The 23,549-nt window shown below is 40.7% G+C and overlaps 7 protein-coding genes across 9 annotated transcripts; 4 read left to right on the top strand and 3 right to left on the bottom strand.

Moving 5' to 3' along the window:
• Nucleotides 1–2,448: 2,448 nt before the first annotated feature.
• Nucleotides 2,449–3,301, top strand: LOC121863565 (cuticle protein AMP1A-like). The gene is made up of 3 exons (XM_042362266.1): nt 2,449–2,471; nt 2,661–2,890; nt 3,013–3,301. Exons 1-3 carry the CDS (start codon nt 2,463–2,465, stop codon nt 3,206–3,208), a joined length of 435 nt encoding a protein of 144 aa, XP_042218200.1. The 5' UTR covers nt 2,449–2,462; the 3' UTR covers nt 3,209–3,301.
• Nucleotides 3,302–5,199: 1,898 nt separating this feature from the next.
• Nucleotides 5,200–6,076, bottom strand: LOC121863557 (cuticle protein AMP1A-like). The gene is made up of 3 exons (XM_042362256.1): nt 6,046–6,076; nt 5,635–5,921; nt 5,200–5,520 (listed from the first exon to the last, which is right to left on the bottom strand). The coding sequence occupies exons 1-3, from the start codon at nt 6,052–6,054 to the stop codon at nt 5,283–5,285; spliced, it is 534 nt and encodes a 177-aa protein (XP_042218190.1). The 5' UTR covers nt 6,055–6,076; the 3' UTR covers nt 5,200–5,282.
• Nucleotides 6,077–9,619: 3,543 nt separating this feature from the next.
• LOC121863558 (cuticle protein AMP1A-like) lies at nt 9,620–10,517 on the top strand. The gene is made up of 3 exons (XM_042362257.1): nt 9,620–9,642; nt 9,766–10,001; nt 10,206–10,517. The coding sequence occupies exons 1-3, from the start codon at nt 9,634–9,636 to the stop codon at nt 10,441–10,443; spliced, it is 483 nt and encodes a 160-aa protein (XP_042218191.1). The 5' UTR covers nt 9,620–9,633; the 3' UTR covers nt 10,444–10,517.
• An 877-nt stretch (nt 10,518–11,394) lies between these two features.
• On the top strand, nt 11,395–12,727 carry LOC121863631 (larval cuticle protein LCP-17-like). Its single transcript, XM_042362384.1, has 3 exons — nt 11,395–11,602; nt 12,156–12,390; nt 12,511–12,727. The coding sequence occupies exons 1-3, from the start codon at nt 11,395–11,397 to the stop codon at nt 12,725–12,727; spliced, it is 660 nt and encodes a 219-aa protein (XP_042218318.1).
• An 826-nt stretch (nt 12,728–13,553) lies between these two features.
• Nucleotides 13,554–16,997, top strand: LOC121863555 (cuticle protein AMP1A-like). Of its 3 annotated transcripts, none has more exons than XM_042362249.1 (3): nt 13,554–13,640; nt 13,753–14,108; nt 14,236–14,551. In XM_042362249.1, exons 1-3 carry the CDS (start codon nt 13,632–13,634, stop codon nt 14,471–14,473), a joined length of 603 nt encoding a protein of 200 aa, XP_042218183.1. In that variant the 5' UTR covers nt 13,554–13,631; the 3' UTR covers nt 14,474–14,551. The 3 variants fall into 3 exon arrangements, with proteins under 3 accessions (XP_042218183.1, XP_042218186.1, XP_042218185.1); XM_042362252.1 differs by lacking the exons at nt 13,753–14,108; nt 14,236–14,551 and adding exons at nt 16,326–16,561; nt 16,688–16,997 and having other exon boundaries at nt 13,631–13,640; XM_042362251.1 differs by lacking the exons at nt 13,554–13,640; nt 13,753–14,108; nt 14,236–14,551 and adding exons at nt 16,140–16,208; nt 16,326–16,561; nt 16,688–16,997.
• Nucleotides 16,998–19,205: 2,208 nt separating this feature from the next.
• Nucleotides 19,206–20,056, bottom strand: LOC121863559 (cuticle protein AMP1A-like). The gene is made up of 3 exons (XM_042362258.1): nt 19,988–20,056; nt 19,635–19,870; nt 19,206–19,508 (listed from the first exon to the last, which is right to left on the bottom strand). Exons 1-3 carry the CDS (start codon nt 19,994–19,996, stop codon nt 19,280–19,282), a joined length of 474 nt encoding a protein of 157 aa, XP_042218192.1. The 5' UTR covers nt 19,997–20,056; the 3' UTR covers nt 19,206–19,279.
• A 942-nt stretch (nt 20,057–20,998) lies between these two features.
• On the bottom strand, nt 20,999–23,464 carry LOC121863632 (cuticle protein AM1199-like). Its single transcript, XM_042362385.1, has 3 exons — nt 23,371–23,464; nt 21,356–21,590; nt 20,999–21,236 (listed from the first exon to the last, which is right to left on the bottom strand). The coding sequence occupies exons 1-3, from the start codon at nt 23,462–23,464 to the stop codon at nt 20,999–21,001; spliced, it is 567 nt and encodes a 188-aa protein (XP_042218319.1).
• Between the last annotated feature and the right edge of the window lie 85 nt (nt 23,465–23,549).

Below are 23,549 nucleotides of genomic sequence, written 5' to 3' on the forward strand. Positions count from 1 at the left end.
ATATCTTAGGGGTGACCAGCTCGTGAACCAGGAACCTTACGGCAGGAGATGAACACGGCATCCACTTGGCTACGGCATCCACTTGGCTGCGGCATCCACTTGGCTACGGCATCCAATATCAAGATAACATCCCACGTGTTGATTGTTGCTTAGAGGGTTCATTATAAGCTGCTTTTTTTAAGCACACAATTATTATGTATACTGTATATGTTACTAGCTGGGGAACCCGGCGTTGCCCAGGTTTATTTTTGAGGGGCAGGTCATAGCTCCTGTTCGTGACGCCACTATTATGTGCAATACATAAACTACAATATCTACTACACTTCATCTACAACACTATCATCTACAGTGTCATTTTTTGGTGTAGTCGTCCCCACAGGGCCGGGGGGGGGGGGCTTACGATGAGGCAAATGTCCTCATATTGTATGGCCCCGGGTCACTCCTCCCCTTACATTATTTTGTGGAGCTGAATTAGAGAAGTAACACCCAGATAACAACTCCCAGCTGCAAAGTGTCAGGTCTGTAGGTTTCATGGTGTTAGAGATATGGCACTGACGACTGACCGACTGACACACAGGATCCTTTATAGTTATAGAAAATTTTAATTCTTATCAAATTGTTTGCAGGTAGGCAATTCGTAAATTAATAGCATCAACCGTACGAGTATTCTCCGCTATTTGCTAATAACCATTATTCTGTTGGAGTCGTCCCATAAAATGTCATATTGGTTAAGTTACTGCAGTACAATCGATCTAACTGATCTTATTACTCCAAGATACAGATTCATTCGGGCGGGGAAATGTGCGCCGTCAGTGAGAGAGCCACTGAAGGGTTAATAGTAATGAGTTTTTGTTTTACAAATAAGACATTATTTTCAGATCCTGACACAGAATATTCATCAACAACACCATGGGAGACATCGAGGGATTTTTTGTTTTAAAGGAGGATAAATCTTGAGTACCAGACCTGAAGAAAGTCGACTGCCGGACAGAAGCTGCCAAGACGTGACACACGGGAAGGTTGTCGTCTATTAAACAACAAACTTTTGGTTTTAGATCACGAAACATTTCCCAGCAACTAAGAGCTGTATTACCAAGTAGCTCCTATTTATAATAATAATGCGAGTCTGTGTCTAACATTTATGTATGTGTTAGTACTTTCATAGAAGATTTCGAATAAAAAATTCTCTAAGATATGTTGAAAAATCTGGCAATGATATGATAATGAATTTTTTTATTGGTACATTCAGCATAAATTAGATGAATAACGCATAAGTAAAGTTCTTCGTATATTTATTATAGTTTCAAATAAATACAGTCTGTATGCTAAACAGTGAAATTTTGCTTCAGGTACCCAAGGAGGATGAATGAAATTGTGGTTGAAAGTTTAGGATTCATCAGAGTCCTCGGCGCTGCCGCGGGCAGCGTCCTCTGCAGCAGCGAAGGTGACCCTCCAGTTTTTATAACTATAGTAAACGGGTTTAGAGCACAAGTTGGTGGCCCACCTCTATGGCACCCGTCAAGCCATAGCAACTTATCCGACCTTATATTTACACAACAAGTAATTAATTGTGAAGTTATCCTTTGCTGTAGTGCTCTTTAGGTTACATCTTTCAAGAGAATATATTAGTCGGTATTTTGTCTGAAGTTTATTGACGGTAAGTGACTTGAGGATATGACAATAACAATAAACTAATAAGTATTATTATATAAAAAACCCGCTGTATTCATATCAAAAGGCTCATGAGATGTTTGTGCCTCAACCAATAAATACAACATTGGTAGTACAAATAACATTATTTTGACCTTCCACATCCAATACATATCGTAGTTTTCACCTCTTTTGATAAAATTGGTTGTGTTTAATTCACCTCATAAATACTGTCGTTCTCCTCTTGTTACTTATAATAACATCTACAGAATAGTCAGAGAGACAAAGAAATATTCTTCTTATGGATTATTAACTTTAGCTTTGATTACAGGAAACTCAATGAAGTCATCCATTAATTGTAGAATTCTTTTGGAGAAGGTTTCCAAATATTTACATTTTCACAAATAGTCAGAAATAGCTGCAACAGATATCGAGGTCAGAGAGAAGGTGAGCGAGACCATAACGACCAGTAACATGTCCTTCCTGACCGCATATGATAAAAGAAATACTACGGTTAACAAAAACTGCGGACCCCCAGTGTTGCCAAGAGAGCAAGATGAAGTCCCGCATGTTAAAAAGCTGCTAGAACGCCCAATACATTGTAAGTCCTGCTTTACTGGAATAAGACAGGAAATTTGATTTGGTGTTATTTTATATAGCCGAAGGAAAAAATAATTAGGGAGAAGGAAATTACCTCATTAGCATGTGGCGACGGGTGTGGTCAAGGTCAGGAAGGAAATCGCGGGGATAGAGGGACTATATAAGCCGGGCAGATGTAGTTCATTCACCAGTACTCACCATACACACTCACCATGAAGCTCGTGAGTCTACATCATACTAATAATTGCCTCCTCATAAAATCTTTTAAAAATCCTTAAGGTCTTTATTATCACTTCTGATTGTTATAACATTATATTTAGATTAATTATAAAATAGTTTAACATGTTCCACAAATCTGCAAACAACTTTCACATACAACCAAACATCATAACTTATAATTTTACCTGTAGATGCTACTGTTCGCCGTGGCCATCGCCGCCCCCCAGCTCACCCTCAGCGCCCCAGCGGCTCTGGACTCCAGCGAGGAGGTGGAGGTAGTGCCCATCCTGAGGGACGACCGTGTCCACGAGGAGGACGGAAGGTTCAACGTGGAAGTTGAGACTGGCAATGGCATCCGTTTGTCTCAGTCCGGTTCCCCCGACGGTAACAATGGGGCAGTCATGCAGGCTGGACAATACTCGTAAGTATATAGATGGAGTTACATTTCAACGGGTTAGCCTTTATCAACAGTATGAGTATTGTGTATATTCATTAAATCGCGGATATATTCTAATTTTAATTCTAATTTCAATGTTTATACAGCTACACTGCTCCTGACGGCACTTCAGTTGAAGTAACATTTGTTGCCGACGAGAACGGTTTCCAGCCCCAGTCTGACCTGCTGCCAGTGGCTCCCGCCTTCCCTCACCCAATCCCCCAGTTCGTGCTGGACCAGATCGCCTTCGCTGCTGCAGAGGACGCTGCCCGCGCCAGTGCCGAGGACTCCAAAGAGACTTAAGAGAGGATGTGCATATTCGTCTTTCAGGATTGTTTCAGTGATCGCTATGTGATTATTATATTTATATTTTAAATATACATCTCCAGATTTAAATGTGAATCCTTAAACATCCTACAATTAAAGTTTTCTTAGTTATATTTTAATATTCAATTCATTTTTAATGGGTGGCTTTGGAGTATCCCTTTGAAAATATATCAATACTCATCATGCATCGTAAATACCTCATATGAATCATCGATGTTCTTGTAAGAGTGTGCACGACAGTGCTTGGCGCCTTCCCACAACGGTTAAACCTCCTCACGAGGCTGGCCGCCACCTAGGGGTGAATTTGTTTAAATGTGTAGAAACTGTCGCCAAGACAACAGTCACACTTTAAATTAACGAGGATTGAACAATTCGTGACCTCTAGTGTAAGTCAACGTGTACGCTTTATCATAACTTACCTAACGTTACGAAATCAGTGGTGAAAGATATTCCAGAGGCTTTAACTTCTTAAATACAGAATATCTGACCAAGATTTGTTCCTTTATGCGTGTTCTTCTACCAGCTGTTGTCTCCGTACTGTAGTGTTTCTTGTCCCAGGGAAATATAAGGATTTGTTAATCACCTTCGTTGATTTCGAGATGTTTTCTTAATCAATAGAGTCTATCAGCCACGTGTCCTGGAAACTAGTCACTCTGCTTTATATTTGTTCTTGTTTTTCCAGTATGTGCAAGTAGACATGGACAGATCAGCTGGACAAACACGGCTACGATACATCCTAACGCCCACCTTCACCTAAGTAGCAGAGGTAATACTATTATTATTACTGTTATTAATAAAATAGTAATAGTAATAATGGTGATAGTAGTAGTAGTAGTAGTAGTAGTAAGTTGTTATTCCCGTTACTATCATCACCCTTGTCTTAATTGAGGAGTATTTAACCGTTCTCGTTTAAGACTAAACTGTGTTCCACTATGTACCTGAACACTGAAACTACCGATAAAGAAAATATTAACAATAATATCTAAAAAGAATTAGTTTCATATATCACGAGAAGAAATTAAAGCCAGGAAGGTTTGGCCCATGGAAGGATTATAAGCGACAAAGATGAAATAAGAGCACTTGTAAATACTTCCTAATAATAAGTTTAAATTCTACATTTGAATCCTAGAATGAATATTTATCCATCTTATCTATATGGAGCTTTACACGTTGTTTAGCACCGTACTATTAGTCTGATGGTATACTTAATTTAAGTGAAAATAATGTTTAGCAAGATCTACTGTACAATCTGGTAACAGGAAGTTTTGTTGAAGAGAACTATAGAAAACTACTTAATTTATTTGTAAAACTTAATTTACACTTTATATTGTAAGCTGTAAAACCCTGTTGCTTCCGAATCACTGCAGGGAGATCGTTTCACTTTGATGAGAAGAAATGGCGGCGACAGATCAAGAGTTCTTAGGTGAAATGGTGAATATTATAAGGGTGTTCTCTGGGCAACGTCACCGATTAAAACTTCTTTACTCTTTTTAGTGAGAATGTTTGAAGCTTCAGCGTTAGTTTCAAGGTTAAGATACTAACATATAGACTGCAACATGTTTCTTAGTATGATATTAATTTCTATCACACATGTTATTTTTGTTCCACACACACACACACATACACACACACACACACACACACACACACACACACACACACACACACACATAAACTGAAGTTTTCATCTGTATTTAACTGCCATTTAAATTTTTTCACTGCTTCGTTTTCTGTTTTGTCTTAATAATCAAAGTTATTCCACCAGATCGTAACGGATAGACACATATATCTGGACAAATGATGTAATAACAGAGAAATCATAACACTGAGATTTCACAGTAGGAGGACTGAAGAGGACCGTACGTTTTGGTCTAAATATTCAGGGCTTTTGTTTGTCTGATTATCTCCTCCTAGAGTGGGATTTCAGAGACATTCATATGATTATAAGAAAATGAGAAAACAGTAGAATAATTGATTATCTGTTTAATTTACTTCTTTTGTTCACATATATAAATAATAAATAAATCCTGAAGTTCTCGCATGATAAACGCTACTGAGGAGCGCCGTAGTAGGGGGCAGGGGCGCTGACTTCCTCTGAAGAAGCAACAGCCTCAGCGCGGGCGCGGGCAGCGTCCTCCTCAGCAGCGAAAGCGATCTGGTCCAGCACGAATTGAGGGATTGGGTGGGGGAAGGCGGGAGCCACTGGCAGCAGGTCAGACTGGGGCTGGTAGCCGTTCTCGTCGGCGACGAACTTCACAACGACGTGTGTGCCGTCAGGAGCAGTGTAGCTGTATGTAGGAAATGGGTATAAATACAAAGATAACCATTCACAAAGTGATTAACTTGCAGCAGTTTCACAAATGATTGTTACATTGAATTTTACTATCATTTTCGGTACTTACGAGTATTCTCCAGCTTTAACCACAGCTCCATCGGGACCGTCGGGAGAACCAGACTGGTACAGGACGATGCCATTGCCAGTCTCTACGTCGAAGCTGTACTTGCCATTATCTTCGTGGACACGGTCGTCCCTCAGGATAGGCACCACCTCGACCTCTTCACTGGACTCTTCAATTGGGGTAATAGGGATGTTCCGAGGGGCAGCGACCTCTTCGCTTGTGCCTTCGGGAGGGCCGTAGCTGTACTGGGGGGCGGCGAAGGCCACAGCGGCCAAAGCGGCGATGATCATCTAAAGAGAGAATAAAACATATATTACATCTTTGTTTAAGTGAAACGATAAAACTGTCAGGTGATTTTTATGATATAATATATACTAACAATGAGCAAGTTGTCCTCAGACCAACCCAACTTACAAACTTCATGTTGGCTACAGTTGGGAGATACTGATGACTGATACTCGCCGTCGCTCGTCAGGTCTTATATAGTCCTCTACCCAGAATGTCCCATGTCCTGACCTTGACCCTCCTCTACAACACTCTCCAAAGGGCCAAGAGCTGCTCTATATTTTCTCCTAATTAAAATAGTGATCTTGAATTATGCCGTGAAGCAGCTACATGGCAAATGGCTAATCCATTAACCCCCTTCTGCTCATCTGCATAAACCACACATCTCTTAAACGATTTTACTAATTTTGATAAAACTGGTCAAGTTAGCTAGTTGTTTAATGGTAAAGAAGGATTATTTGACCATGGACACATATTGTCTGTGTACAGTATATGACAACAAGGAGCCATTCAACTGTGGTCAGCACCTTGGATATCATTGAGGACTAGTAAATGGTATCATTGTTTGTTCCGTTTATCAAGAATGTCCTCTGTGTTAAAACTCGGTATCCAGTTTGTCAGTTATATCGACGTTAAATGGGTCAAGATTTTTTCGTGGTTTTGTGCCGTATTTTTTACAGGTGGTCGTCCTTTTAACGTTCTCATAAAAAACAGTTGGTGGCCAGTTTTTGTCGACTAGTCATGTATGGTCAGCCAGGCGGTCTTGAACCTCCTAACTGATCGAACATATGTATAATTATCTAAACCTATGAATATAATTGTGTATTTAATACTAACCTGACAGGTTGAGCCCACAGTGTAAGAGTGAAACTGGGGAAATAATGAAGGTTATTTGTATTTTTTTGCGTTTTTTGACTACATTTCCAATCAGGAATGAAAAGTCAGAACAAGTAAAGAATCTGTGATAATCTCTCATGCATTTTCTATTTTATTGTTTAATGATTTATGTATATAAAAAACTATTAAACTAAAGTAAAATTTATTGACAGTATCCTTACAGCCAACACCGACGCCTTTATATATTATAATTTTTAACTGATATAGAACTTTCTTATAGTGCCTACAGCTGAAGAAATATATACATATATACTGTCAAAAGGTATCATCTACTTCAGTTACACTTAAAATTATTTAGAGTAAGGATCAAGTCTCCTTATCACCATTACGGTAAAAAAAAAATCTTATCGTCAGCGAACATTGAAGAATATTTCCCTCAAGATCCATACACAGATATGAATAACTTTCAACACGACTCTTAAGTTAACCAAAATCACGAGTTGTCTTTAAAAATGTCAATAGATAAAATTTTCAAGATACAATCATAGGATTGTCTGATGGAGTGACCTTCCTTACACAAATTGCCAACAAAGGTCACCTGTCAACCGACCCTAACTTTATTTTAGCCGAATAGTTGATATTCTAGTACGTAAAAAGTGGACAACCCTCCAGAGTGGTCAAGTATGAATTTGTTGGTACGTGTATGAGCCTGTGGTAGAGCAACAATGGAAGGATCCCCCCTAGAAAAACACAATCTATACATCACATAGTAAGGCCTTCTCACCCATAATGGTCTATACATCACATAGTAAGGCCCTCTCAACCATAATGGTCTATACATCACATAGTAAGGCCCTCTCACCCATAATGGTCTATACATCACATAGTAAGGCCCTCTCACCCATAATGGTCTATACATCACATAGTAAGGCCCTCTCACCCATAATAGTCTATACATCACATAGTAAGGCCCTCTCACCCATAATGGTCTATGCATCACATGGTAAGGCCTTCTCACCCATAATGGTCTATGCATCACATGGTAAGGCCCATAATACATCACAGTAATGCTCTCACACCCATAATGGTCTATACATCACATAGTAAGGCCCTCTCACCCATAATGGTCTATACACCACATAGTAAGGCCCTCTCACCCATAATGGTCTATACACCACATAGTAAGGCCCTCTCACCCATAATGGTCTATGCATCACATAGTAAGGCCCTCTCACCCATAATGGTCTATACATCACATAGTAAGGCCCTCTCACCCATAATGGTCTATACATCACATAGTAAGGCCCTCTCACCCATAATGGTCTATACATCACATATAGGCCTTTCACCCATAATGGTCTATACACCACATAGTAAGGCCCTCTCACCCATAATGGTCTATACATCACATAGTAAGGCCCTCTCACCCATAATGGTCTATACATCACATAGTAAGGCCCCTCACCCATAATGGTCTATACATCACATAGTAAGGCCCCTCACCCATACTGGTCTATACATCACATGGTAAGGCCTTCTCACCCATAATGGTCTATACACCACATAGTAAGACCCTCTCACCCATAATGGTCTATACATCACATAGTAAGGCCCTCTCACCCATAATGGTCTATACATCACATAGTAAGGCCCTCTCACCCATAATGGTCTATACATCACATAGTAAGGCCCTCTCACATAGTAAGGTCTATACATCACATGGTAAGGCCTCACCCATACTCTCATCACATAGTAAGGCCCTCTCACCCATGGTAGGGTCTATACACCACATAGTAAGGCCCTCTCACCCATAATGGTCTATGCATCACATAGTAAGGCCCTCTCACCCATAATGGTCTATACAGCAAGGCCCCTCTACATCACATACTCACCCATGGTCTATACATCACATGGCCTCTCACCCATAATGGTCTATACACATAGTAAGGCCCCTCATAATGGTCTATACATCACATAGTAAGGCATAATGGTCTATGCATCACATGGTAAGGCCCTCTCACCCATAATGGTCTATACATCACATAGTAAGGCCCTCTCACCCATAATGGTCTATGCATCACATGGTAAGGCCCTCTCACCCATAATGGTCTATACATCACATAGTAAGGCCCTCTCACCCATAATGGTCTATGCATCACATGGTAAGGCCCTCTCACCCATAATGGTCTATACATCACATAGTAAGGCCCTCTCACCCATAATGGTCTATACATCACATGGTAAGGCCCTCTCACCCATAATGGTCTATACACCACATAGTAAGGGCCTCTCACCCATAATGGTAATTTTCAAATATAATCATAAAACTTGTATTTATTTTTGGTCCACATAGGTTCAGATGCTTTATTACGAGTGAAAGTCTTTGACCTACACTTGAGGACCAGATTTTATGTATAACTCCTTCAGCTCTCAGGATTGGTCATCAACGATAAGGCTGTCTTAAAGATTGATATATTCATTATTTATCTTGACTGTGATAATTATTTCAGTCCTATCTTCAATAAAATATTTCTTTTAAGCCCAATAAACTTCTTCTGTAATGTCACAGGTAGTCAAGAGTTCTTTGAGATATATATTTTTATACAAGATTAAACCCAAAGGACAAAACTATTCCCACCGGTGAGGATAAAAACTCAGCCGGTTGTTAAGTAGCTGTTGAGGGTAACTTTCAGTACGACATTATAAAAAGTAGACCACTTACTCACAGTCAAATATGTAGCATACCTTCAGGGTAAATACTATGGCTGTGAGGGTGTTGTAGGGGAGGGCCAAGGTCATGACATTGGACGGTGTGGGTACCGGACTACATAAGACCTGACGGCAAGTACCAGTCATCATTATCTCCCTACTCGAACAAACATGAAGTTTGTAAGTAGTGGTGTTTGAAAGATATCTGCTTGTCATTGACCTATATAAGAATATACAATAATGTGCTGTTATTCTGTCATTTCACATTTTCAAAACTATGATGTTTTGTTTCTTTTCTTTTAGTTGATCATCGCCGCTGTAGCCGCTGTGACCGTCGCCGCCCCTCAGTACAGCTACGGCCCTCCTCCCAATGACTCAAGCGAAGAGGTTGAGGTGGTGCCTATCCTGAGGGACGACCGTGTCCATGAAGAAGATGGCAGGTACAACCTCCACGTGGAGACTGGCAACGGCATCGTTCTGTCCCAGTCTGGCTCTCCCGACGGTCCTGATGGAGCTGTGGTTAAAGCTGGATCGTACTCGTAAGTATCGAAATGTTTCATATTAGAAACCCTCCCAAGATTTCATTGTCATATTTTACAAATATACCCATTTTCACATATTATTTTAAAAGTCTTATTAAGTGTGTTTTACGGCTATATAAAAACTATCATTCCTTAGTATGCATAACTTGAATGGTCTATGATGAGTAGTTACTTGCGTTCACAGTCAATTTTTCACAACAGCTACACTGCTCCTGACGGCACTCTGGTCGATGTTAAGTTCGTCGCCGACGAGAACGGCTTCCAGCCCCAGTCTGACGTGCTGCCAGTGGCTCCCGCCTTCCCCCACCCAATCCCTCAGTTCGTGCTGGACCAGATCGCCTTCGCTGCTGAGGAGGACGCTGCCCGCGCCCGCGCTGAGGCCGCTGTTTCCTCAGAGGAAGTCAGCGCCCCTGCCCCCAACTACGGCGTCCCTCAGTAACTGATACACTGAGAGAAATTCAGGATTTATTTATTGCTCATATAATTTTAACAAATTATTAAATTACACTGAAATCTGGATGTTTTAATTAACCCTCGTATATCCACCATTGTTTACATCCACCATAATTATTACACTAGGATGTAAATCATTACAGTCATGAAGTGTTTCTATATGAATTTAAGACACGCTGCCAGAAAATATGGTCATGTTGGTGGTATTGGCAGAAAAATTCGAGTTAAATGCATTTAGGTTTTAGAGTAATGTTTTCGTGAACATTCTGTTGTTTTAGTTGATTGGTGTCCCCTTTAAGTGGTTATTCGCATCAGGTCTTCTCTCTTATACCGTCATTGCGGTTCTAACAATAAACCTTAATAGCGTCAACATTTCACGCCTGGGACATATCTTAGAAGAGCTACACTTCTTGACATCCAGAAAGACCAATAAACAGCTAGTCCCCCTTTTACCTTTTCGCATCTCTTTGGCAAAATAGCGCAAAGATATTTTTTATGTTTTTGTAAAGAATCGTCATAGGAAGGAGATTTCGTATTTCTGTTATGTTTATATATGAAAATTTAACACTGAGATACACTAATTTCAGTCTTTGGCGAATTGAATACATGAGTGGTAACATACAAAACTTTTATGTGAATTTCCGTAGAGTTTCATCACCTTTTAGCCGATACAAATATCTTTCACATCGAGTCACTTGTTTCTACGTTTTCTATTAGATGAACAGTAAAGGAACACAATGATGGATGACTGATATGATATAGTAGATAAATTAACGATAACTATATGATAAGAAGATGTCGATAATCTTAAAATTGAATGTCCTTTTGGGTTTGTTACTCGCATTATCCAAAAAAAAAATATTACTATGAAAAACAGCAACAAGGCCAATACATAAAAGACGTTTACCATTCAAAAGTAACTGATGAAGTAATTAATATGAATCTCCGCTTTTCTATCTCTTCAAGAAATCAAAACTCCGTCAAAGAGGCAAAACCAGAGGCAATTGTTCATATAGTGAAGAGAAGCTCAGAACAACACCGCGTTAAGGGCGAGATCGCAATCACACCTGTGGAAGGCGATTATAAAAGACCTGAGAGTGATGCCCCGCCCTCACAACAACTCTTACGCCCCGCCCTTGATGTTGGTAAGTACAGAATACTTCCATTTACCCTCTACATGGAGTTTCCTTTCTGAACAAATCCAATTTTATATCAGTATTTCTTCATTTCTTTGGACTCCTTTATGGAACACATAATCTTATAGCTTGTATATCATCTTCATGGGTTCGCTTCTCTCAAATATAATAGTTATATCATTATATGCATTAATATCTAATAAGCCAAATACAGGGTAGATGTAGTTCTTTCTCTTTATATTATCGTTCTCTGGCATTTTATTTTTTATGGAGATGTGTAGGAACGAAATGTTTATGTGAGAGAAAGAGAGAGAGTTAAATTGGTAATTGTTTCAATGCTCATTTTACTACAGTGAAATTTTACGTGCTCAGAAGGGACGCTCCACACAGAGGCATCCCTAGAATATTATTGTTTAGGTTCTTTCTCCTTGGGAAGGAGGAAAAGGTGGAGTTGCTGTTATATTATGGTAACTCACTGTGTCCTATTGGTGAGAGGGAAGTGAGCAATAAGGGAAAGTTCATATAAGAAAAACATGTTTATGAAACCAATATAATCTCTAAGTGATCCTCGCTGCCTTGGTCGCCTTGACCACCGCTGCTCCCCAGTACAACTACAGTGGCTCTGATGAAGACTCCAGCGAGAGTAAGGAAGTGGTGCCCATACTGAGAGACGACCGAGTCCTTGGCAACGATGGTAGTTACAACTTCGACGTGGAGACTGGCAACGGCATCGTCCTGTCACGATCTGGTTCTCCCGACGGTCCTGATGATTCAGTGGTCATATCTGGACAATACTCGCGAGTACCCAAATTAATGAAATGCTCCTCAAATCACCAACTTATAAAACAAATATAATCTATACGATTTGCTTAGTTAATGCTGAACACAATATTATTTCTAACCATTTTTCTCCACAGCTACACTGCTCCTGACGGCACTCCCGTCGTTGTGAAGTTCGTCGCCGACGAGAACGGCTACCAGCCCCAGTCTGACCTGCTGCCAGTGGCTCCCGAGTTACCCCACCCAGTCCCTCAGTTCGTGCTGGACCAGATCGCCTTCGCTGCTGCAGAGGACGCTGCTCGCTCCCAGGAATCAGATGAGGTCCCCCACCACACCTACGGTATCGCCGAGTAGCGGGTCAGAAGAACAACGTTGTCTAATGTATTTATTATATAATATTAAAACAATATAATGTGTCACTATTTTTTGTTGCTTTCTTACCCAGACTCTGATGTAACTATACATGAAAGTCGCTCGGTATCAGAATGTTAGGAGTTAGTTTATTTTATCAGTACTAAGAAAGAATATATTTACTTCTAAAAGGCGTTTGATGTGTATTGTAGAAACAAAGACTTAATGATGGAACTTCAAGACTCGTATCTCTTCTGTTAAAACAACTGAGGTAAGTCCGCCTACCCGCCCGAGTATCCGAGCTGCTTGTTTTACCCATAGATCGCCGGTAGTCTTAATACTCATTTGGTTTTAGTACAGATTCAAACAGAGGTGTAGACGAACCTACTCCTGAGTGTGTATAAACCTCAAAATCAAATTCTATCTGCCATATCGAAGTACTTAATGCACGTTATTCTTAAATAAGTTTTAAGTTTCCTTAATTATTAAATAAGAATCCTGAGTCACTAAGAACATGGATATAAGGAGTGAGTATAACATCAGGGTAAAATTAGTATGAGGGTGTCCCACTTTTGTAACTGGAAGGGCGGGGGTAGGATCACTTGGGTCGTAAGTCTGTGTTCGTGGCGACTACTACATAATCTAATAAATTTCGGCGAGACAGAAACGCTCCTTTAAAACTACAAGTGAGGGTAGCGAGATAGTCTGTTGCCAGGTAGGGAACCTTCTATTAACAGTTTTTGTTGGTGTGCAAAAAGGTGACCAGGTACTGAGGCTACTACATGGAGTGTCTCTTCGGGGTGAACATTAGGGTCATAAGAGTTTTCTAGGGGAGGTCGAAGGTCCAGAGACTATATAAGACCTGGCGGCGAGGATCAGACATCAGTATCTTTCAACTGCAGCCAACATGAAGTTTGTAAGTAGCTCAGCGATCAATATTTGACTTGGAAAGATACTGTATGGAAACTGCGATACTTTTTTATTTTCTTTGAGAAAGTTCATAATTTGTTTTTTGTCTTTCTATTTAGATGATCATCATCGCTGTGGTCGCTGTGGCCGTTGCCGCCCCTCAGTACAGGTACGCCTTCCAGTCTGAAGAATCTAGTGAGGAGGCTGACGATTCTCAGTATGAAGACAGCGACTCTTTCGAAGATTCTAGTGAAGAGATCGCTGCCCCTCAATATACCTACGGTGCCTCTTCTGAAGAGTCCAGTGAAGAGTCCAGTGAAGAGGTCGAGGTAGTTCCTATCTTGAGGGACGACCGTGTCCACGAAGAAGATGGCACGTACAGCCTTGACGTGGAGACTGGCAATGGCATCATCCTGTCTCAGTCTGGTTCTCCCAGTGGCCCTGATGGCTCTGTGGTCAAGGCTGGAGGATACTCGTAAGTAACGGAATTATAGGATAATTCATAATTATATCCTTCCCATATTTTACACCTGCATGGCATTTGTTGAGTAACTAGAAAATGCTACGCTTCAAACTCACATGTCCAACCAATTTGTTCACAGGTACGCTGCTCCTGACGGCACTCCCGTAGTTGTCAAGTTCATTGCCGACGAAAACGGCTACCAGCCCCAGTCTGACCTACTGCCAGTGGCTCCCGCCTTCCCCCACCCAATACCTCAGTTCGTGCTGGACCAGATCGCCTTCGCTGCTGAGGAGGACGCTGCCCGCGCCCGAGCTGAGGCTGCTGTTTCCTCAGAAGAAATCAGTTCCCCTGTCCGATACTATGGCGCCCCTCAGTAACTGCTATGATGTGGACACCTCAATATTTATTTATTTTATGCTTATTTGAAGGAAAGAAATAAATTATAAAGAAACTTGGATATTTCTCTTATTTTTTCACACATCCACCTGTGGCACATTAACCGTAAATAAGAATGGTCAACCCACTTCTGCAGCATCAAAATCTTTTTTTTTTTTTATTCTTTCGTGACAATTTATTATACACAGTACAGTAGCTAGTAGAAAAACCCAAAAGGTATTTTTGTTAAGAAAATATGTTAGTATCCCTCTGTTTGAATTCGTAAAAACAAATGATTTTTCATCGCGAATTTTTCTAAAGAAGAAAATTAACAGGAGATGGACTTCAGAGTGCTAAGACGCAAAATACAATGGAAATGACAATATATTTTCTATAAAGAGCACAACCACAACCACGAGTAGTGATGACGTCATAGATGAGTGAGTTTCATCAATAATGGAAACGTTTAATTTAAAACTGAGAAGCGCTGCCAGACGGAAACAAACTGTACATAATGAAGACAATAAAACCCCCTGTATATGAAACTGAAACGAACACGTAAAGAAACGATTATTTTGTTGAACTAGAATTAAGTTATGCAAATCAGTTATCATCAGGATCCCTCAATATAAACTTTGACCTATAGATAAAAACTCTAAACTTGCATCTAGTTTATTCACGGAGTTTGTAAATACTAGCAAATGTTCATCACCGGAGACCTAACTTACCTGACATAAATTAATAAACCAGCAATATGAAGAACGGCTGATTCTGTAGCTATGATTAACACTTTATTAACTTAAACTATTGTAAACTGAGCCTACATGTGGCAGAGGAACACACGAGTCTACTAGTTCATCTTAGTAAATAGGAAGGAATATTGAGTGATATAAGCATTGTTCTCTCATTAGTAAAAAAGACCAATCTAGGTTGTGTTATATTTAGTATATGTTGTATGAAAATATAACACAATACAGTTTTACTTATATCGATCCCGCGTGTAGATCTAAAAAATCGAGCACTTGATAATTCCACGAACATTCTAAATTTCCACGTCAGTACAAATGGAATATGATTTTTTTATAGAATTAATGTGACTTCTTTGTTATTGATTAAGTAGGAAAACAAGTTAGCGGAATTTAAAGATTCTGAATCCCGAGCACAAGACAACATTCAATCTTGAGAGGGTAGCCAGTCACGTATAGTGCTGCTGGCTCACTTAAATTGTATTGAACCTATTTTGATACAGCCTGAGAAGGTTATAATAAGTAAATGTGGTAGACTAAAACAGAATATAAAACATTTTAGTATTTATCTGTTAGTAAGATGAGTCAGTGAACAAGTGGAGTTTATGGGTGCTGAGACCTGCACACGTAACAAGCGTAAATAAAATAGGCGTAACAATTATTTAAACATTATTTGTTCACCAGCCAGACAAACCCACACAGCTAAAACTGACCTCTACTTAATACCGTTAAAAGTAAATGAGCTAGTTACCAGGTGGTTGTTTAAGGGCAACTTTCATCATGAGTCTATTTTTTCATTAGCGTGTAAAAAGTAAACTTGTTTCTGACGATGCAACAGATGGTATTCCTTCAGGGTAAATATTATAGCCGTGAGGGTGTTGTAGGGGAGGGCCAAGGTCATGAAATTGGACGGTGTGGGTACCGGACTATATAAGACCTGACGGCGAGTACCAGTCATCAGTATCTCCCTACTCGAACCAACATGAAGTTTGTAAGTAGTGTGGAGCAAAAGCTATGTTGTTAATATTTGACAAATGTAGTTATAGAAACTGTGACGGTTTATTACCTGAATTAACAATTAACATTTTCTATGTTTCTCTCTGTTTAGTTGATCATCGCCGCTGTAGCCGCTGTGGCCGTCGCCGCCCCTCAGTACAGCTACGGCCCTCCTCCCAATGACTCAAGCGAAGAGGTTGAGGTAGTGCCTATCCTGAGGGACGACCGTGTCCATGAAGAAGATGGCAGGTACAACCTCCACGTGGAGACTGGCAACGGCATCGTCCTGTCCCAGTCTGGCTCTCCCGACGGTCCTGATGGAGCTGTGGTTAAAACTGGAGAATACTCGTAAGTATCTTAATTTATAGGAACAGTCAATACATTTTTTATATATATACGATTATTACAAGGTGTTATTTGTGCGGGTGAGGAGTAGAAGGTTTACCTACACATTTCCCAACAATCTTTTCACAGCTACACTGCTCCTGACGGCACTCCCGTCGTTGTGAAGTTCGTCGCCGACGAGAACGGCTACCAGCCCCAGTCTGACCTGCTGCCAGTGGCTCCCGCCTTCCCCCACCCAATCCCTCAGTTCGTGCTGGACCAGATCGCCTTCGCTGCCGAGGAGGACGCTGCCCGGGCCCGTGGTGAGGCTGTTGCTTCCTCAGAGGAAGTCAGCGCCCCTGCCCGGTACTACGGCTCCCCTCAGTAACCGTTATGATGCCGACACTTCAGGATTTATTTATTGCATATATATTTGAACAAAATACATAATTACATTGAATCTCGGGTGATTTACTTTACCTTCTCATATCCAACAATTGCGTATAACGTTAATGCCAATGAACACCTTTTGAAAAAATATATATATTTTTTAATTTATTATTGCTATGACAGATCTGTGAGGATTCAGAAATATTTTAACTAAACGGGAGGTATAGTTATCCCGTCGAAATTAGAGAAGACAAATATTTAACTCTTCCTTTCGTTGGGTTCTTGAAAGTTGAAAGTTGTTTGGGGAATACTGGTCACTTCGCCGTTAGGCTATTTCGGCCGAAGCTGTTTGTTTCCTGAGTCATTTTCTTTGGACTTCTTTCTTTTGTTCTTTTTACTTTTCAATTGGCATTCTTCTTTCTTGGTCTTGTTCTGGTATATTCTCATAAACGTCTAAAAACGGTGATGATGTTAATGTTACTAAATCGTTTTCTTCGGTCTTGTTTAATTCTGGTTTCTTTTCTGTGGTCTTCTTGGGGTCTTGATTTTTTTTTCTGTCTTGTTGGGGTCTTGATTCTTCTTTTCTTCGGTCTTCACTACAAGAAGAACCTCCTTGTGGCTCAGTTTTCCTTGGTTCACATCTCAGTCACTCTACACTCCTCCCTCCACTTGGGACACTCCCGGTCGGAGGAGGAGTGAGGGCCACCACAAGCTGAGCATTTCTTGGCGGCCACCGAGTAGTTGGTGTGCTGGTGCCCGGGTGTCCTGCAACTGCAACAGACCTCCCGAGCTCGACACTTCCCCGCCAGATGGCCATACCTCTGGCATTTGTAACACCTTGTTGGTCTTCTTTCATATGGTCTTACTGGGATGTTCTCCCATCCCAGCAATACGGTGCTTGGTAGATTCTTGGGGTAGCCAACCAGTGCACTTGTCAGCTTCCGTACTATTGAGAGCTGGTCTCCGATCAGCTCGGCCAGTTCTTCTTTTTCAAGGTGTTCTATCTCGGTGTGGGAGATGACTCCCAACACCAAGTTGTCCTCTGTGCGAGCTTCCACTAGTATCTGGATCCTTTTATGTTGGCTCTTTGCTGGGCCTGTCCCCATTCCGCGAAGGTGACGATAAGGCCACCACTCACTGGTCTGCGGACGACCCTTGTCACCCCCCTGATTCCAAAGGAGTCAAAAAACTTCCTTATGACAAGGAGATTTAGTTGCTTGCGCGAAGTGCATGTGACTGGATACAGTCTTACGACCTTCGCCTGGTCACAGGTCAGCATCGTCAGGTTCACGTAGTACCTCGGGAGCAAAGAAGATCTTGCCTCTCCGAGGTGCAGTGTTTAGTGTGTTCTTGAGTAACATAACTGTTTGCCATGTAACGTTTTCAAAGACTGGTTAATCTCAGATATTGGTGAAGGAAAACCAACAAGTAAAATCACAATTTGATTAATATAAACTAATCAAAATACAGACAAGAAACAATAATGACAAAATAACTAAATAGGAAGTTTGCTCAGTTCGAAAATTTAGCAGTTGACAAAACAACACTATTAATCTACAATTAAATGATTACAATATACAGTACTTAACCTAACTGGAGAAGGAATACTTATAACACAAGTTAAAACAATACAAATAACAATGTACCCATCACTATGGAGGGGAGGGAGGTGAGACCCACAGCCGGCAGCCATACTGTCCACAGACCACAATCTGACTGACTGTTCCCGGGTGGTTACCCCAACACCAAACCTCTAATGAAAGAGTCAAAGCATTAAGACAGTCCAGTGTGGCGACTCTTGGCAGTCCTCACCATCTTTTACTTAAGTAATAGATGGCGACTGTCTTAACAATGTAGAGTGGAAAAATCCCAATGGAAACAGAATAATATGTGTTAATAATATCACCCAAGGAAACATATTCTTAGTTCTTCTCTGGATTATATTTTGGGAATGTTTCTTGAAGAGATCAATAAACACATCTTCACCTTTTTTTTAAATCTAAAACCTTTACTTCATAAAGGAATGTATTACTGTTTGCTTAATGCTGATAATATGTAACTTCCTGTCATAAAAGATCGACGACACAACTTTCTCTCTCGTTATATGAAAATGGATTTGCTTTCTCACAGATATTTCATGTGAATTATAAATTGAAAGAACAAAATGTTTACAAGAGGATATTTTCAATGGCGTGAACGTTATTGATATAAATAACACATACAGTATATTGCAAATGAGCAATTATTGGATAAGAGAAAGTAAAATAAATCATCCGAGTTTCAGTGTAATATATTTATTTTGATCAAATATGTATGTAATAAATAAATCCTGAAATGCACATAGTATATCATTTACTGAGGGGAGCCGTAGTACCGGGCAGGGGCGCTGACTTCCTCTGAGGAAACAGAGCGGGCGCGGGCAGCGTCCTCCTCAGCAGCGAAAGCGATCTGGTCCAGCACGAACTGAGGGATTGGGTGGGGGAAGGCGGGTGCCACTGGCAGCAAGTCAGACTGGGGCTGGTAGCCGTTTTCGTCGGCGACGAACTTCACAACGACGGGAGTGCCGTCAGGAGCAGTGTAGCTGTGAAAAGATTGTTGGGAAATGTGTAGGTAAACTTTCTACTACTCACCCGCACAAATAACACCTTGTAATAATCGTATATATATAAAAAATGTATTGACTGTTCCTATAAATTAAGATACTTACGAGTATTCTCCAGTTTTAACCACAGCTCCATCAGGACCGTCGGGAGAGCCAGACTGGGACAGGACGATGCCGTTGCCAGTCTCCACGTGGAGGTTGTACCTGCCATCTTCTTCATGGACACGGTCGTCCCTCAGGATAGGCACTACCTCAACCTCTTCGCTTGAGTCATTGGGAGGAGGGCCGTAGCTGTACTGAGGGGCGGCGACGGCCACAGCGGCTACAGCGGCGATGATCAACTAAACAGAGAGAAACATAGAAAATGTTAATTGTTAATTCAGGTAATAAACCGTCACAGTTTCTATAACTACATTTGTCAAATATTAACAACATAGCTTTTGCTCCACACTACTTACAAACTTCATGTTGGTTCGAGTAGGGAGATACTGATGACTGGTACTCGCCGTCAGGTCTTATATAGTCCGGTACCCACACCGTCCAATTTCATGACCTTGGCCCTCCCCTACAACACCCTCACGGCCATAATATTTACCCTGAAGGAATACCATCTGTTGCATCGTCAGAAACAAGTTTACTTTTTACACGCTAATGAAAAAATAGACTCATGATGAAAGTTGCCCTTAAACAACCACCTGGTAACTAGCTCATTTACTTTTAACGGTATTAAGTAGAGGTCAGTTTTAGCTGTGTGGGTTTGTCTGGCTGGTGAACAAATAATGTTTAAATAATTGTTACGCCTATTTTATTTACGCGTGTTACGTGTGCAGGTCTCAGCACCCATAAACTCCACTTGTTCACTGACTCCCTCAATAACAGATATAGATTTTATTTATTGTCTATATAATTGTTTCAGTTTACCAAAGACACTTTTACAGCCTTTCCGTGCTATATCAAACTAAGTTCAACAAAATCTAAGGGTGCCAACAGCTCTAAACGTGACTACCTTTCGTGTCGTGGCGGATCAATGTTTGAATTCCTTCACAAAAGAGTTTAAAATGGTATTGTCAGATGCTGGGGATTATACTATAGTCTTAATTCTACGTTGTTGTTTCTCACTCAGTCAGATTTAATTTGCAACGTGTCCAGCGACTACTTTAGTACATACAGACGAAAGTGTATGTACAGTATCATCAAGTACTTCTGCTTTCTGTTTATCAGTGCGGGTCGTTCCTCTCCTTCGTCTTCACCTGCAAGCCAGAACCCGACTCAAGACTTTGTTTCGAATTATTCACATTTTCTGAAACTCTTTGGGCTGGATTACAGTATTGGGTTGACCATTCATATATAGGTTAATGTGCAACTGGTGGATTTGCGAAAAAGAAACATCCAAGTTTCTTTAATAATTTATTTCTTCCATTCAAATAAGCGTAAAATAAATAAATATTGAGGTGTCCACATCTTAACAGTTACTGAGGGGCGTCATAGTACCGGACAGGGGAGCTGACTTCCTCTGAGGAAACAGCAGCCACAGCACGTTCACGGGCAGCGTCCTCCTCAGCAGCGAAGGCGATCTGGTCCAGCACGAACTGAGGGATTGGGTGGGGGAAGGCGGGAGCCACTGGCAGCAGGTCAGACTCGGGCTGGAAGCCGTTCTCGTCGGCGACGAACTTCACAACGACGGGAGTGCCGTCAGGAGCAGTGTAGCTGTGGATAAAAATTTTCGGTAATAGGATTGAATTAGTATTTACCGATTACATCATAGAGAGCATTTTCGTTTTATAAGTAGACTGTTTGAGGAGCATTTCATTAATTTGGGTACTCGCGAGTATTGTCCAGATATGACCACTGAATCATCAGGACCGTCGGGAGAACCAGATCGTAACAGGACGATGCCGTTGCCAGTCTCCGCGTCGAAGTTGTAACTACCATCGTTGCCAAGGACTCGGTCGTCTCTCAGTATGGGCACCACTTCATTACTCTCGCTGGAGTCTTCATCAGAGCCACTGTAGTTGTACTGGGGAGCAGCGGTGGTCAAGGCGACCAAGGCAGCGAGGATCACTTAGAGATTATATTGGTTTCATAAACATGTTTTTCTTATATGAACTTTCCCATATTGCTCACTTCCCTCTCACCAATAGGACACAGTGAGTTACCATAATATAACAGCAACTCCACCTTTTCCTCCTTCCCAAGGAGAAAGAACCTAAACAATAATATTCTAGGGATGCCTCTGTGTGGAGCGTCCCTTCTGAGCACGTAAAATTTCATTGCTGTACAATGTGTATTGAAAAATATACTGATATAATATTATATTTGTTGAGAAAGAACTTCTGTATAAGGCAAGTGTAAGTATGGTATACTTACCAACATGATTGCGTAGGAGTTGTTGTGAGGTGAAGCGTCACTGTCACGTCTTTTATAGTCGTCTTCCACAGGTGTGATTGCAACCTTGCCCTTAACGTGGCATCGTTGAGGGCTTCCCTTCACTAAGCCTCTTTAACGAAGTTTCGATTTCTTAAAGTTAAAGTATATTTATTTTCATTAATTTAGGGCCAATCATATTTTCCACTATTCTGTTCACCAGTTATGTTTATCACTGTACTGAACCTATGTGTCATTTTACATTCTAATCCGGTTTTCATTATCATACCACCTTTAGACTTCGTTTCCTTTGACGCCAGCCTTGCCATTTGTAATCTTGGCGACGATTAACTCAGCGTGAGGAAATGTGGCGAGAGGATTATCAACACGAGTGACACCCTGCAGGAGTTAGTGACAGCCTCACTACGTACAGGTGCTGCTGAGCCGTATAACAGGTAATATAGACGGTACATATTAGTTATATATATATATATTGTTTGTTTTTGTTGGTATATAAGATGTAATTGCCTGTAAACTAGTTTGTCATGCATTCCCTTACACGCTATAGTATGGTGGTCAGGTTAAAGATCATTTCATGCTTAAGACTGACACGAAAATTGTAATATAACTGTTTCAGGTTGTTACGAACCCCGCCACCAATTGTCATGATCTACCTACCCAGCACCACGAGCATCGCCATCTAGGGACGAAACACGAGTATGACTCGTCTTAGTTACCACTCCGGGGTTTCCCTTCTCCATATCCTGGTTGTTGCGTCACCTCCTCAAAGTCTTCTTTGTCAGCTCCAATTCGAGAACAGAGCAGTTCACTCTGGGAAGTGACCACAGGATCACCTATCTTGGAAACCTACGGCGCAGTGACTACCTACCGTCTTCTACAATACTCAGCCTTACTCGTCAGCCATCTCAGCTCCGCACTTAAGTATTTGTAATCTTATATTGCCTCCCCCACGTCCACTTGCTTCAAAATTGTATGTTGTATAAATATGTATATACTGTTAATGTTTATGTTAAGTATGGTTAAGGGTAAATTATAGAAAGCTGAATATTTTGTTAAGGAATTTATGGTACTTTATTATACACAACAAAAACTCGCATCCTTTGTCTACCCTTTTATAGTCCGATTGTCTTTGTTTTTTATTTTGTTGTTACCTGTTGGGATCTGGGTAGACTTTTAACTATATTCTAAATCCCCAACTCGTAACAAGGTACATTATTTTGGTTTTATTGAATAGTTTTGTGCTATATCTTGTTTCATGTAATAATAATCTTATGATTTGATGCCAAGGGACAGAAAGTTAGGGATACAATTATAAAATATATAAAGCCAATCTTATTAGTAGCAGGATAGTTTAGATGGGCTTTAGAGGGGTATTGTGAAGTGTGTGTGGTTTTCTTCAATGGACAGCAAGGGAGTTTATTTAATCATAACTGACGGAACAATCGAAAATAATTACGATAATCGGTCAATTCCAAAACACTCGGACCGATCTGAATTTTGTCATATTTCCGTGATATTTTAGAGTCTTGAATGATTATAAATGTAGTCATCGATTTTGTCTGTCGTCGATTCAAGGACACCGAGAGATTCACATCATTAATCTGTTGTAGTCGTTATGCTCTTAGAAAACTATTT

The sequence above is a fragment of the Homarus americanus genome, unplaced genomic scaffold (genome assembly GCF_018991925.1).
Source record: "Homarus americanus isolate GMGI-L3 unplaced genomic scaffold, GMGI_Hamer_2.0 scaffold41366, whole genome shotgun sequence".
In the NCBI taxonomy this organism is placed as follows: Eukaryota; Metazoa; Arthropoda; class Malacostraca; order Decapoda; family Nephropidae; genus Homarus; species Homarus americanus.